Genomic DNA, 16,499 nt, shown 5'->3' with positions numbered 1-16,499 from the left:
TTACATATTCAGTTGTCGAGTTCCCTCGACCCTCTCTGGTCTCCATCACCAGGTCAGCTCCAAACCTTCACTGTTGAATAGTGCTTTCAAGCATACACCTAAGTGTCAAGTTTTTACCCTATGTATGCCTACAACTTTCGAAGGTTGCCTTCGATTTCTCAGGGTTTCCATCATTAGATCCTGACCTCATGACTATGGGACCAACTGGCAGAAAGAATTATGTAAATCGGTCTATAAACCCCGGAGTAATCGATGTACATATATAGAAAAAAAAAATATATACTGGCCGAATTGAGAACCTCCTCCTGTTTGGGAAGTCGGTTATTAAAATATTGAGAGTGGACGTATATCGACAAGCGATTGGATTGTCAATGCAACTTTGGAAAAAAAATGCTGTAGATATTAAATCTAGTATTTAGTTACTTTGTATAGATTTATTATAGATTTTTATGCGAACAAAATGTGTTTTTATTATTGTTATCTGTAAGTTTCAGGCCAAGTTTACTGACAAGATATACGTTCTTAAAACAACTACTACCTACTATGAATTTTCAAAGTAAATAGTTGTTTAAAGTTCAGTGAACTTGGGCCTGAAAACAATTGACTTAAAGTCGATATATAAAGTGCAATGTTTGAAGTAAATATTAAATATTTATAATATTTACAGAGTTTATCAACGGTTGGAAATATTAAAATTCTATGTGTGTTTCCATGAAAGCGGAGCGGAGGTTTTATATAACCAATAGAATTTCTCCGTTTAGGGATAGGTACTATTGACTGGGTGGAGGGAGACGAACCGTCTTACCACAAAAACTTTTTAACGTCAGTTTAAGACTTGTCTAAAAAAATGTCAAATTATGACGTTGACATATGGTTCATTTTGGAACCACATTTTTTTAGACAAGTGTAAAACAGTGGTTAAAGTTTTTGTAGTAAGGCCAGATATGTTTAAATGACGTAATTCTGTTGTTGATTTAAAGCAGTGTTTCGGAGGGCACCATAAATTATAGGTCCCGACTGTCATTTGAACATCTTTTACAGGCGTTACTGGTAGTGAGAAGCTATACTCTATCCACGGAAGCAAGAGCTAAAAGGTAAACAAAGAATGACACTTTTTCAAGATGGCGGTATAACCCGACCGATGACAAAATCACAGATACTGCGAACATTTTACACAAAAATGTGACGTTTTGTCATCGGTCGGGTTATACCGCCATCTTGAAAAAGTGTCATTCTTTGTTTACCTTTTAGCTCTTGCTTCCGTGGATAGAGTATAGTAAGACCGTTCCACTTTGGTGGAGTTTGGGCTACAAATTCTACAATTGTGCAAGCTAAGCTTAATTATTCGACTTGTGTGCATCGTTTTTGGGCTTGAATGTTTCTATAGACATGTGTGTGACTGTCTCTCTTATTCATTTTTATTACAATGATTTTAGACGAGTTTATGTTGTTGTTTGTATTTCCGGTTCGTCATTTATAGCCATTTCCGGTTGTATGATGCACGCAATTCTATGAAGAGATATGTGTATTTATTTAGATTGTAACCTGATATGAAACCATTTGTTGTTGTACAATTATACTTCGGCCGTTCAGAGAATGCGTTCCTGACACCTATCAGTTAGTCACGACTAGTGATGGGCACAACATAACACTGAGTTCGTTACCGTTCCTTCAAAATGAACCGCCGCATTATTTTAAGATTATTTTCGTTTTAAATTGGCGGAATCATTTGTTTTATATTTTAGTTATTTAAGTGGAAACCAAAAAAAGGTAATATTCATATAATAAAATTGTTTTATTTATTCTTTGTTACAAGTACATTGAATTGAATGTGCGAACAGAATATTAATCAGACTCCGATTTGCTTGAGGAGGTGGTGTCTTCATCATCATCTTCGCCTACATGTATAATTATATTATTATCAATAACAGAATCAATCCTGATATCTCGGTCTAACAAAAGCCGGGTAATCAAATAAAAACAGATCGAAAACACTTGAAAAACGTGGTCTATGCGCACGAAACGACAACGGACGACTGTTTTAGCGTCACAAAATGGCGGCCCATAACGCCATTTGGGGTTACCATTTTTAATCTAAGTATAAAAATGCGGTTTGGTCATAGTTTTATTTTTATATTTCATAAACGTTATAATTAAGTCTTATAGTCCATTATTTTCCAATTCTTAAAAAGAAAATCAAAACGTATTATTTTATATTATAACTGTATAAGAACAGATTACGATACTTGCCTGTTATTTTTAGCACAGCACTACAAAATATAAACCGCTGACATAACCTTGTAATAGCGCAGTATAGATTTAGAAAAATATTGTTTACCAAGTTATTTGACACTCAGTTTGGCACAAAATTATAACATTCATTGATTATTGATATAATAATGTTGTTTTAATGCTCCTCAATTGTTAAAACGGTAAACAACCAGCAAAAATATTTTTATCGTAACTGCAACGCCATTGCAAAGTTACGTCGTCAGTTCAATCGCGACGTGTCAGGAACGCATTCTCTGAATGGCCGAACTATAATCAACAGTATTTTGTGTTTTCAAAATGTTGAGTTATATAACATTTTGAATCTGCCAGTTTTTTTGTTTGTGTCTTGTAAAGGCTCCGAAACTATAGAAACGATTTGAAAGATTCTTTCACTGTTGGGGCGCTACACTCTTCCCGAGTAACATAGGCTATATTTTATCCCGGTACGGGCAGTAGTACCCTAAGAAAGCAGGTGAAACTTCTATATTGTAAATAATTTGCCGCATTTTGCTCATGTATGCGATTTAATGTAACTTAGTGTAAATGTATTTGTGATCGAAACGATTTGATGTACTACTTGAGTTGTAAGTGAATAGAAAATAAACGAAATTAAAAATAATTATTGTAGTTTTATATTTGGATACGTTAAGTCACTCTTTTCTACAGTTCTCGCAAAAAAAAAACAGTACTAAGTTCTACGCTAATATTATAAAGAAGCATACTTACTTTGTATTTTTGATTGTTTTTAATGGATAAACTCAAAAACTGCTGGACCGATTGTAAAATTCTTTCACGATTAGAAGCTTCATTATTTACGATTAACATAGGCTATAGGTACCTACATATTTTAACCCGGTACGGGCAGTAGTAATTGAGCCCGTGTTTCACAAGGAGCGACTGCCTATCTGACCTCCTCAACCCAGTTTCCCGGGCAACCCAATACTCTTTTAAGACTGGTTGTCCCGGCTTCTGACTACCCGAATTCAGAGAGAAAAACAATTCAGAGAATTTATCTGCGTCAAATATTTCCAGGAATATCCCGTTTCCAACAGTGAGTCAGGTTTCTGTATACAAGTTTATCTCACTGATAGTGAGAGATAGCACTCGACAGTTATATTGAAAGAGTGACGTCACGAAACCACAGCTCACAGAAATGATAATCCCTCATCGTTTTATTAAGCCAACTTCGTCGTTACGGGTAGTCAGAAGCCAGTAAGTCTGACACCAGTCTTACCAAGGGGTATTGGGTTGCGCGGCTAACTGGGCTAGGGGGGGGACAGATAGGCAGTCGCTTCCTTGTGGCACACTGGTACTCAGCTGCATCCAGTTAGAATGGAAGCCGACCCCAACCAAACATAGTTGGGAAATGATGATGGCATGGCATGGATGATGATTATTAAGCCAACTTTACAGAAAGAGGTTATGCATGACTGTGAGCTATAATCAAAAAAATAATACCGAAATTTTTGGCTACATGGTTATTTTCAGGCTACATTGGGTTAAGACCGAAGTTCGGCGGGACTCCGCGGGACTCACCAATTTAACGTGCCTCCCAAAACTCGGAGGAACACTTCACGACAAAATGGTTTATTCAAAGGCTGACCGTGTCAATAGTTACTGAACCTTATGATCGATCGACCCGCACAGCTTACTTAGGCAGAAGTTCCTCAAAATATAAAAATACGAGTAGCCGAGGTCATTAAACTGTGCTATCGAAATACCCACGTAACAAATTCGTCTAGAATCGCTGATTTATGGTTTACTTACCTAGACAGTATTATTTATTATTTTTCTTATCTACATAAAGTAGTAAACGTGGTTGTCAAAGTACTGGTTAAGTAAAGTCTCACTTGGATATGCCTGCGACTTTTTTTGCAGACCATGAGATCATCCCGTGTCCCCAATGTCCGCTGTGGGTAGGTACGGCAGCAGAGAGTGTGACAAACAAACTCCTGCTAGCTTCCGTGAGAGGTTTTACCCACATTCAGCCGGAATTAAATTCTCCGCATCCGTATAAAAGTAGTCTGTACCCTTCCTCGATACATGAGTCATCTAATCTAATACTTTTAGACATGTTTAAATTGGTCCAATTGATCCAGAAAGCACGTTCTACCAAACAGACTCTTCAGCTATATCTATATCTATACATATAATAAATCTGTAAAAAAACTGTGTCTGTACATTGAATATATTAAAAAAATAATAATTGGGTGGGGTTTAGAAACAGTAATGGAGCACAAATCCAAAAAAAAAATTCTGTCTGTTTGTCTGTATGTCTGTTTGTTTGTACACGCTAATCTTCCGAACTACTGAACGGATTTCAATGATTTTTTCTTTGTTGTATCAGTATTAAGCCTGGTCAACATATAGGCTATAATTTATCTTCGAAACTTGAAGACCTGATGCAGAACTCCAACAGACCAACAAAACTATAAGAGATACAAAAATGGTGCCATGGCAAAAATTGTCTCATGTGATGAGCATTTTCAGCTGAGATAATAAATTTTAAGATCTGGAACACCTGATGTGGAACCCCAAGAGCCCAGCTTCTCTGTACCATATACAGGTATGACGTTTTAGCAAAAGTTGTTCAATTTGATAAGCACTTTCTATTGACTTATACAAATTGAAGATCTAAAACACCTGATGTGGAACTCCAGGGGCCCAGCTAGACTATAGCATATAGAGGTATGACGTTTTAGCAAAAGTTGTTCAATCTGATAAGCACTTTCTATTGACTTATAAACATCGAAGATCTGGAACACCTGATGTGGAACTTCAAGAGCAATACTACACTTGAAATGTATAGAAATGAATGTTATGAAATAGGTATGGTGAATCAAAAAAAAGTAATTAGTCCGTCTTTTAGATAACCCTAAAATAATGGACACGTATTTTTCTTTTCTCTCTCTCACAAACAAATAATAACGAAGATACAACAACGCTTGAATTTCGTTTTAAGTCACTGCTTAGTACAAATTTTACATACCTAGACGTGGCGTCACGAGCCCCCACTCTCCGATTTTGTTGCGTTATATCTCATTATTATTTTGTATGTCTCTTCCAGACCTCGGGACTACGTAGTTCCGAATTTTCACACCCTTTTGAGACAACTTTAATGAAATGGTGACACAAAACCGACGATTATCCCTTTATACACTATAAAAATGAACCCAAGGACAATCCCCGGTGGACGTCGTTAAAAAAAAGATAATCCCCGGTTCTGTGCTAAACTATTGCTAACTATGGAGGAAAACTACTTGGGCTATTGTGATGGGATGTTAGTGGATGACAATGTATTAGGTACATGTAAAAATGGCAGGTGGAGACTCGCCACCTCACTTACTGGCCCCCCGGGAACCAGTCACTGAATAGCAACAAGAGGGCAACAGGGACATGAGCGGCTGAAGGGTGAGGATACCTCGGCGGACTTTAAACGCAGATTACGCGCTCCCTGTGTTTACCATGAGGCACCTACCCTCCGAGCAGGGCTACTAATGCTGCTCTAGCGACTCCACTCTGGACGGCCAAGCCAAGCCAGAGGCGTGAGACCTACCCCCGTCATGGTTCACTCCGACCGGCCGGAGGTGGGGGACAGTATACTCTCCCTGGAGAACAGTATATATAGCTCCGCGGGGTCGCTACTCCCCGTCATCAGCCTCAGATGTCCTGCGGTGCCTATATCTCATTATTATTGTCATTATTATCTCAAGAGCCTTTGTCCCAATTATGTTAGGGTCGACTTCCAGTCACGATGCAACTGAGTACCAGTGTTTTACAAGGAGCGACTGCCTATCTGACCTCCACAACCCGGTTACCCGCTCAACCCAACACCCCTTGGTAAGACTTACTGGCTTCTGACTACCCATAACAACTGCCAAGAATGTTCAATGACAGCCGGAACCTACAGTTTTTACATCCCCTCCAAATAACGGTCATTGGTATCCAAAATATACATAGAAAGTACATACGAACTTAGAAAAGTTGCATTGGCAGGCACTTGCCAGACCTGGAATCAAAGACGCACGCTCATACTTGAGAGATTGGTTCTCTACCCACTAAACCACCACGACTTCAACTAAGTCACCACGACTTTGTCATCTATTTAATGTTTTTTTGCGTAATAATACGTGTAATATTTTTGCCACACACAACTTAATTGCGGACTAATTAGAATCACTACTTTTATCCCTATGGTCACATCTATTGCAGTTCAGTTCTCAGCGTTTTGTTTAGTCTGCTGTGCTTTTGCCGTTAAAGTACAAAAATTAAATATATGGAACGTTTCTAATGGTTATGCGTATTCCGTTGTTTTCAAGTCAACGGGCCCTTAAAATTCAATATCAGACTATTCAGATCTTTGATTTTGCTGACCCCGTAGTCGCTGGCATAAGGGACAGGATCCGCGTACGAAGTCGCGGGCAGAAGCTAGTCTATATCTATACATATAATAAATCTGTAAAAAAACTGTGTCTGTACATTGAATATATTTAAAAAATAATAATTGGGTGGGGTTTAGAAACAGTAATGGAGCACAAATCCAAAAAAAAAATTCTGTCTGTTTGTCTGTATGTCTGTATGTCTGTATGTCTGTATGTCTGTTTGTTTGTACACGCTAATCTTCGGAACTACTGAACGGATTTCAATGATTTTTTCTTTGTTGTATCAGTATTAAGCCTGGTCAACATATAGGCTATAATATATCTTCGAAACTTGAAGACCTGATGCAGAACTCCAACAGACCAACAAAACTATAAGAGATATAAAAATGGTGCCATGGCAAAAATTGTTTCATGTGATGAGCATTTTTAGTTGAGATAATAAATTTGAAGATCTGGAACACCTGATGTGGAACCCCAAGAGCCCAGCTTCTCTGTACCATATACAGGTATGGCGTTTTAGCAAAAGTTGTTCAATTTGATAAGCACTTTCTATTGACTTACACAAATTGAAGATCTAAAACACCTGATGTGGAACTCCAGGTGCCCAGCTAGACTATAGCATATAGAGGTATGACGTTTTAGCAAAAGTTGTTCAATCTGATAAGCACTCTCTGTTGACTTATACAAATTGAAGGTGTAAAACACCTGATGTGGAACTCCAGGAGTCCAGCTAGACTATAGCATATGAAGATATGACGTTTTAGCAAAAGTGGTTCAATCTGATAAGCACTCTCTATTGATGTATAAACATCGAAGATCTGGAACACCTGATATGAAACTTCAAGAGCAATACTACACTTGAAATGTATAGAAATGAATGTTATGAAATAGGTATGGTGAATCCTATCCTAAAATAATGGACACGTATTTTTCTTTTCTCTCTCTCTCACAAACAAATAATAACGAAGATACAACAACGCTTCGTTAAGTCACTGCTTAGTACAAATTTTACATACTTAGACGTGGCGTCACGAGCCCTCACTCTCCGACTTTGTTGCGTTATATCTCATTATTATTTTGTATGTCTCTTCCAGACCTCGGGACTACAGAGTTCCGAATTTTTGGGAGGCAAACGTGGGGCCGAAGCCAACACGCTGAAGCCCTTTTGAGACAACTTTAATGAAATGGTGACACAATACCGTCGATTATCCCTTTATACACTATAGAAATGAACCCAAGGACATTCACCGGTGGACGTCGTTAAAAAAAAGACAATCCCCGGTTCTGTGCTAAACTATTGCTAACTATTGAGGGAAACTACTTGGGCTATTTGTGATGGGATGTTAGTGGATGTCAATGGTACATGTAAAAATGGCAGGTGGAGACTCGCCACCTCACTTACTGGGCCCCCGGGAACCTGAAGCGTGAGGATACCTCGGCGGACTTTAAACACAGATTACGCGCTCCCTGTGCTTACCATGAGGCACCTACCCTCCGAGCAGGGCTACTAATCGTGCTCTAGCGACTCCACTCTGGACGGCCAAGCCAAGCCAGAGGCGTGAGACCTACCCCCGTCATGGTTCACTCCGACCGGCCGGAGATGGGGGATACTCTCCCTGGAGAACTCAGCATATAGTATAGCCCCGCGGGGTTGCTACTCCCCGTCATCAGCCTCAGATGTCCTGCGGTGCCTATATCTCATTATTATTGTCGTTATTATCTCAAGAGCCTTTGTCCCAATTATGTTATGGTCGACTTCCAGTCACGATGCAACTGAGTACCAGTGTTTTACAAGGAGCGACTGCCTATCTGACCTCCACAACCTGGTTACCCGCTCAACCCAACATACCTTGGTAAGACTTACTGGCTTCTGACTACCCATAACGACTGCCAAGAATGTTCAATGACAGCCGGAACCTACAGTTTAACATCCCCTCCAAATAACGGTTATTGGTATCCAAAATATACGTAGAAAGTACATACGAACTTAGAAAAGTTGCATTGGCAGGCACTTGCCAGACCTGGAATCAAAGACGCACGCTCATACTTGAGAGATTGGTTCTCTACCCACTAAACCACCACGACTTCCACTAAGTCACCACGACTTTGTCATCTATTTAATGTTTTTTTACGTAATAATACGTGTAACATTTTTGCCACATAACTTAAATGCAGACTTATTAGAATCACTACTTTTATCCCTATGATCACGCCTATTGCGGTTCAGTTCTCAGCGTTTTGTTTAGTCCAATTTAATTAAATATATGGAACGTTTCTAATGTTTATCCGTATTCCGTTGTTTTCAAGTCAACGGGCCCTTAAAATTCAATATCAGACTATTCAGATCTTTGATTTTGCTGACCCCGTAGTCGCTGGCATAAGGGACAGGATCCGCGTACGAAGTCGCGGGCAGAAGCTAGTACCTAATATTAGTCCTAGATAGAACCGGTTGGCTTAGAACATCTGAAAAGTCCTAAAAACCTAATTCTTTTTTTTTTTCTATCCACAAACAAACAAACATATTTTTATCTACATTTACTTGAAAGATAGTAAACACAAGTGTTATTAGATAAGAACACACATCGCGCGATTTTTCTTTTAGAGTTCCGTAGTCAAAAAGACTTCGTTGATCATGTAACTGTATTTCATGACCCATGATCAGTTAAAATTTTCACAAATAATTGATATTGTTGCCAAGAAAAGAGAAGAAGAAGTGGTGGCCTAGTGGGCAAAGAACAAACCTTTCGAGTATGAGGGCCCGGGTTCGATTCCAGGTCAGGCAAGTACCAATGCAACGTTTCTAATTTTGTATGTACTTTCTAAGTATATCTTAGACACCAATGACTGTGTTTCGGATGGCACGTTAAACTGTAGGTCCCGGCTGTCATTCAACATCCTTGGCAGTCGTTACGGGTAGTCAGAAGCCAGTAAGTCTGACACCAGTCTAATCAAGGGGTATCGGGTTGCCCAGGTAACTGGTTTGAGGAGGTCAGATAGGTAGTCGCTTCTTGTAAAGCACTGGTACTCAGCTGAATCCGGTTAGACTGGAAGCCGACCCCAACATAGTTTGGGAAAAGGCTCGGAGGATGATGAATTGATGTTGTTGCCGATATAACAATAACTACTGAAAACTAAAATAAAATTAATACATATGTGTAGCTATATAATTTTGGGGTGCACCCATAAAATAAACGTAATCTATAGTCTATACTAACATAATGGGTATGAGCAGTAGTTCCTACGGGAAGCCGGTGAAATTGCACGCGCTGGAAAACTGGTAGTTTTTAAATATAATGATAAATTACACATGGAACTATGCACGAGTCCAACTCGCACTTGAACAGTTTTTATTGATAACCTGACAGCTGTAAATTAAATAAAAATTATTATCTTGTTGCTCTAAGGTGCCTACTTACATGTTTGTTTCATAAACATACCTACTTTTTATCAAAATAGCGTGATTCGGAATAAAAAGATTGGTTCCGGCAACGACAAATGCCGTGTTTCCCGTGTTTCCCCTTATGTCATCCTCGGAGCCTTTTTCCCAATCATGTTGGGGTCGGCTTCCCGTCTAACCGAATTCAGCTGAGTACCAGTGCTTTACAAGGAGCGGCTGCCCTATCTGACCCCCTCAACCCAGTTACCCGGGGCCCGATTCTCCTAATTTTACTTAAGCGACATACGATTCACGTTCGACTCGATTCGACTGAGATCCAATCCCGACTCGATTACGATTGAAGCGTATGTGGCATTCCGCTATTTTTTCTTTGAAATAAACGTTTGTATCCTTTTCTGTCATTCAATAATGAATCATTTTGTCTGCAAATGATTTATGATTGCAATATGATTGTAGAACGAACTACCGTATAGACCAAAATCATCAAAATAGCAGACCAATCGAAAACCAATCGAATGTCGTTGGAATACGATTGGTCTTATATTAGTAGCAGAATGCCCGATATGTTTAAAACTGCTATTGCGATCATATTGCGATTCGATTTCTATTCGATTTTGACATTATAAACTTAGGAGAATCGGGCCCCGGGCAACCCAATGCCCCTAGACTGGTGTCAGACTTACTGGCTTCTGACTACCCGTAACGACTGCCGAAGATGTTCAATGACAGCCGGGACCTACAGTTTAACGTGCCATCCGAAACACAGTCAATGGTGTCTAAGGAAACAAAAAAAAAACAGCGTTTATTTACTATCTACATAAACTAGAATTACAAACAGCTGATAGCAACACAGCTGTGCTCTGAACTCTGATTCATAATTAATATAATGAAGCTTTGTTTTATGTTGTTGTTGCTAATTAAATATGCATACTGCACTTAATCATACATCTCTTTATGAAGTAGTTTATTGCCATATTTAGTTAGAAACGTAAAGATTACTATATATATAGGAACTCTATTTGAGTAGCTTCTTAAGAGAGCGCGCACATTACAAAGATTTAGTCGGCCGAAGACGAATGGTAGTACGCACATTACAACATTTAGGCATTTAGCCGGTATATAAAAAAAAAACAAAAACTAAACAAAAAATAAAAAGCAGACCGACTGACTGACAACTTTTTTGGCAACAGCCGTGTCAACTGTCGGCCCACTGTTTAGTTTGCAGTGTGCCCTTATAGATTGGAGAGTACTTTCTAAGTATGTCTGGATAACAATAACTGTGTTTCGGATGGCACGTTAAACTGTAGGTCCCGGCTGTCATAATAGTCAGAAGCCAGAAAGTCTGACAACCAATCTTGCTCACGCCCTTTTTGCTACCTTACGTATTTGACCTAGAAGAAGATGTCTGACCAACCTGCCTGAGGCCTCTCCGCTCAACTTTTCTTATACTCCATAGTACCCACTGCAATTATGCATACAAATCCATAAATGGAGACCTCTCCATATTTATGTAGGTAGGTACCCTATTTGAAAGGACCCCGAAACATTCTTGATAGGACTTTTTATTTAAAAAAGCAGTTTAAAATAAAAAAACTTAATCATTTGAATTATTATTTTAAGCAGCGGTTTATTGATTAATGTACCTATGAATGTACAGATAATCAATCAGTAGGAAGTATAGCTAGTACCAGAATACCTACTTTATTACTCTACGTTTGTTAAGCGTTGCAACAAAACAAACAGCCGACTAGATTTCTCAACATCCTGGGGTCCGATTCTCCTAATTTTACTTAAGCAATATACGATTCACGTTCGACTGCGATCCAATCCCGACTCGATTACGATTGAAACGTATGTGGCATTCCGCTATTTTTTCTTTGAAATAAACGTTTTTATCCTTTTCTGTCATTCAATAATGAATCATTTTGTCTGCATATGATTTACGATTGCAAAATGATTGTACAGCAAACTACCGTATAGACCAAAGTCACCAAAATAGCAGACCAATCGCAATCCAATCGAATGTCGTTGGAATACGATTGGTCTTATATTATATAGTAGCAGAATGCTCGATCTGGTTATAACTGCTATTGTGATCTTATTACGATTTGATTTTTTCTATTCAATTTTGACATTATTGACTTAGGAGAATCGGGTCGGGCCCCTGCCTTGTTTAATTAGTAATCATCACGGCTGTTAACAAAAGTAGGTATAGGCAGATCAAATAAATTCATGGTTTAAGGAATACTTACTATACATAAGTGGCCTAGTAGGTAAAGAACCAACCTCTCCAGGGGCCCGATTCTCCTAATTTTACTTAAGCGACCTTCGATTGACGTTCGACTCGATTCGACTGAGATCCAATCCCGACTCGATTACGATTGAAGCGTATGTGGCATTCCGCTATTTTTTCTTTGAAATAAGCCTTTTTATCCTTTTCTGTCATTCAATAATGAATCATTTTGTCTGCAAATGATTTACGATTGCAAAATGATTGTACAGCAAACTACCGTATAGACCAAAATCATCAAAATAGCAGACCAATCGCACACCAATCAAATGTCAATCAAATACGATTGGTCTTTTATTAGTAGCAGAATGCCCGATATGGTTAAAACTGCTATTACGATCATATTGCGATTCGATTTCTATTCGATTTTGACATTATTAACTTAGGAGAATCGGGGCCCAGTATGAGTGTGGGTTCGATTTCATGTCAACCAATGCAGCTATCCTAAGTTTGTGTGTATTTTTTTAGTAAGTATATCTTAGACACCAATGGTCGTGTTTCAAAGGGCACGATAAACTGTAGGTCCCTGTCATTTGAACTGCTTTGGTAGTCGTTACTGGTAGTCAGAAGCCAGTAAGTCTGACAACCCGTAATGACTATCAACAGTTCAATAAAAGTTTAATGACCTTTGTAACCATTCGTGAAAATTTTTTTAGGCGTTTCGTGAAAGATCATTGACCGTCAATGCGAAGTTACAGTTTATTGGTCTAACCAGTAATTTTATTCGTTTGTAGGTTTGCGCGTTTTCCCATCGTTAAGTAGGTATACCTATTGAGAAAATAGTGTTAAGTATTGGGAAAATTGTTACTCATTCGTCATCACGTAAAATTAATTGCTACTAATGCTTAGTTTTAGACCGAATAAAATAATTATTGTTTGTTGTGTATTTTTTATTATCACATAATTAGCTGGCTCACGCACGTGGATAAAAAATCTGACATGCCAAGAAATAAATATGTATGCCAAATTATATGAACATGTGAATTTATTCGGAGCCGCTTAACCGTGAAAGCGTAGTATGAATGAGCTAATTACTTATTACGAAATATGTAGATGCAAATATAAACCTCGTTAGCAGAACCGTAAAATCTAACCTTGACTTATCGTTCTATTTCAGTAAGCGTGTGTACAACGCCCTCGTCACACGTTGATGCATTTGTGTTCGTTAACTATTTATATTTGTATGATAAATAAGCAATTAGACTTGTAGATTCCTGCGAGTCTGCCTGAGGGATTTTGGGGAAGGTTCATAACTGACTGAATTATCAGAAACAATAATACGATAAAACATTCAATCAATCACACCTAACTGATGCGATGACGCGTTAGTGCGTTGATCATACATTTACGAAATGCTCGACCCATTTTTCGTCCTATGATGCTATGAACCTTCTTTTGTAACTGTTTCTCTCTTTGCTTGGACCGCCATCGACGAACGATTATTTTATTGTATTAAATGTTCTTTACTGGGTATTATTTATCCAGAGTTACATAGTAAAATTCGTATTTATTGCGTAACTAAGCAGTTTCTATTTAATCTGTTCAATTTTTAATCTGCCGAACAAAATTACAAACTTAACAATCTGTGACCGCGTTGTTGTCAGTGTCAAATTGTGTACACAACAAAAAAATCGCCTCCTGTGATAATTCGATCAAAAATACATTAAATATTACAAATTTTAAACAAAAAACCGGCATTGAAATAAACTTTAGACTTTTATCTATCGTTTTAGTGACAAATGAGTTCAATTCAAGAGCGTTTACAGCTGAAAAGAGTGCCGTTAGATACATGGAATGTGAGAGAGCAGCTATGCTTGGCTTCTGCAGTCGTAAGAAGTGGAGACCAGAACTGGATGTCGGTTTCCCGCGCATTAAAAACTATTGGAGAACCAAATAGGCCACCGGACTGGTATTCACAAAAAAGGTCTGTTGTTTTATGAACTTTTTTCTGTTATGGTGATTCCAAACTATGTTATTTTTTTTTGTTTAATGCAAATTTTAATGATTTTGTCTAGAAATTAAGTGTTTTTAGGTATAAATGGTATTTGTGAGGTCTTAAACTTGATGTTTGTGTGAGATTTTAGTAATTTTTGGTACTAAAACAATTAAATACTTCAGTTTTTGGTTATGTGTAGCGTTTAGCGCTGAAAAACTATATTGCAGTTTGTAATTGTCCCTGTTGCTTAAGTTTAATGTTAAAAGCTGTACAGTAAACACTAATATAAGCCATTATTTGTAAGTTTCGTATTGTTTACCACCTCCACACTTAGATAATTACGTTTTCGTTCTCTCCTATGTGCGAGTTGTACCCATACATGGCAAGTTTTGTTAAATAAATAAAATCCACCCAGTCTAGCCTTTATCCGACTATGTTAAAGCTCATTTCTAGTCTAACTGGATGCACCAGAGTTTCATTCTACCCAATAGAGAGCCTGCCTATCTGACTTCAGCTCAGCTACGCAAGCAACCCAATACCCCATGCTTCTGTCTATACAGTCTGACTGGCAAAGACCTTCAAGATAGCCGAGACTCACCAATTAAATTTGCCTTCCGAAATATACAGGAAGTCGATGATTAGTGCTTACCCATCCACTGATAGACCATACGAAATTGTTGCTTAACACTATGATCAACCAATCTGCAATTACTTCTCATAACTCATCATTTTTAGGGTTCCGTACCCAAAGGGTAAAACGGGACCCTATTGTTTTCGCTCCTCTGTCCGTCCGTCCGTCCGTCTGTAACCAGGCTGTATCTCATGAACCGATAGTTAGAGAGCTAAAATTTTCAAAGATGATGTATTATTGTTGCCGCTAAAACAAAAAATACTAAAAACAAGAATTAAATGAATATTTTGGGAGGCTCCCATACAATAAACATGTTTTTTTTTCTTTTTTACTCATTTACTTGAATACCAAAAATATATAAAGAATATTAGTTTGAATGGTACGAAACCCTATGTGCACGAGTCCGACTCGCATTTGGCCGGTTTTTTTGAAATACTAAGAATAAATTTCAAAATCTACATCCCCAGCTGTGCCGCCCAATATGGAGCCCTACTCGAACACGTGGAGACTCCAAAACGCAAGAAGCGAAGCTCCGAAGGTGCTGTGGAGACTGCACAGGAGAGTATACTGAAAAGATTAACCCAGGAGCGGATAAATGAGATACAGAAGACGCTAGTTGAGATGAACCAGCAGTATGAACAGTTAAAGGTATGTAAATCACTGTAATTTTTTACAGAGGGACTAGCAAGCACAGCATAGGACGACCACCAACAAGGTGGACAGACGACCTTATAAAGGTCGCCGTCGACGCTGGATGCAGGTCGCCTCCAACAGGCATCTGTGGAGATCAAAGGGGGAGCCTATGTTCAGCAGTGGACGTCCTATGGCTGAGATGATGATGATGGTGAAATTTTTGACCGATTCCGACTAAATAAAGGACAGACCCTCCTCCATTGGGAGTAGTATCCTACCTGCTACTTAAACTTCGCCATATCTGCTGACTGCTTATGATCGCTCTCCGGTGGTGTCGGATAGTCGTCCAATCGCGCTATGAGAGTGAAGGAATAGAAAATGCACCTGTGTCCAAGCAAATGTGCCTGCACTATAATATGTCCTGCGCAGCTGGCTGATCTCCTTATATGAGAACAGTCGCCATGACTGCCACCAGGTAGGAGGACATCATCAATTAACTACATTTTAACCCTTCTCAAAAATTATTTCTGGCTTCCAGAATGAAATCACAGAAGTTCGCAACCCCTCAACTTCTGAAGACCGTCTCCGAGAGGTCTGGACAGCAATCGAAGCTCGCAACAGAGCGAGAGAGAGAGAGGCAGCTCGGAGGGCAGCCTGGCTGAAAGAGAGAGATGAGAGGAGAGCGCGAGCTGACAGGACGTGGAAACCCATGGGGAACAACCTCAGCCCGCAGCCAACTACTGCTGGTGAGTGAGATCATCCGCCTAGCCATTTCGCAACTATGTTGTAGGCTTCCAGTCCAACAGCAGCTGATTACCAGTGTGCCACAAGGAGTGACTGCCTATCTCCTCAACTCAGTTGCCTTTAAGTGTCATTAACCGACTTCAGATATGGTGGTTGCATTTTTTACCGACTTCAAAATAAAGAGATTTAGCCGACTTCATAAAAAGTCGTTTTTA

General features: G+C 38.9%; 1 protein-coding gene across 1 annotated transcript in view; it reads left to right on the top strand.

Moving 5' to 3' along the window:
- Positions 1-13,938: 13,938 nt before the first annotated feature.
- The window catches only part of LOC124644572 (bromodomain-containing protein 8-like), a 28,457-nt gene continuing 25,896 nt past the window's right edge, over positions 13,939-16,499 (top strand). The window contains exons 1-3 of the mRNA XM_047184038.1: positions 13,939-14,264; positions 15,375-15,555; positions 16,079-16,286. Coding sequence (XP_047039994.1) covers positions 14,080-14,264; positions 15,375-15,555; positions 16,079-16,286 — 574 coding nt within the window. The 5' untranslated portion in view covers positions 13,939-14,079. The remainder of the gene's footprint in view (positions 14,265-15,374; positions 15,556-16,078; positions 16,287-16,499) is intronic.

The sequence above is a fragment of the Helicoverpa zea genome, chromosome 30 (assembly GCF_022581195.2).
Source record: "Helicoverpa zea isolate HzStark_Cry1AcR chromosome 30, ilHelZeax1.1, whole genome shotgun sequence".
Lineage (NCBI taxonomy): Eukaryota > Metazoa > Arthropoda > Insecta > Lepidoptera > Noctuidae > Helicoverpa > Helicoverpa zea.
The sequence above is the reverse complement of the archived record's forward strand: the minus strand, read 5'-3'. Positions and strand labels throughout refer to the sequence as shown.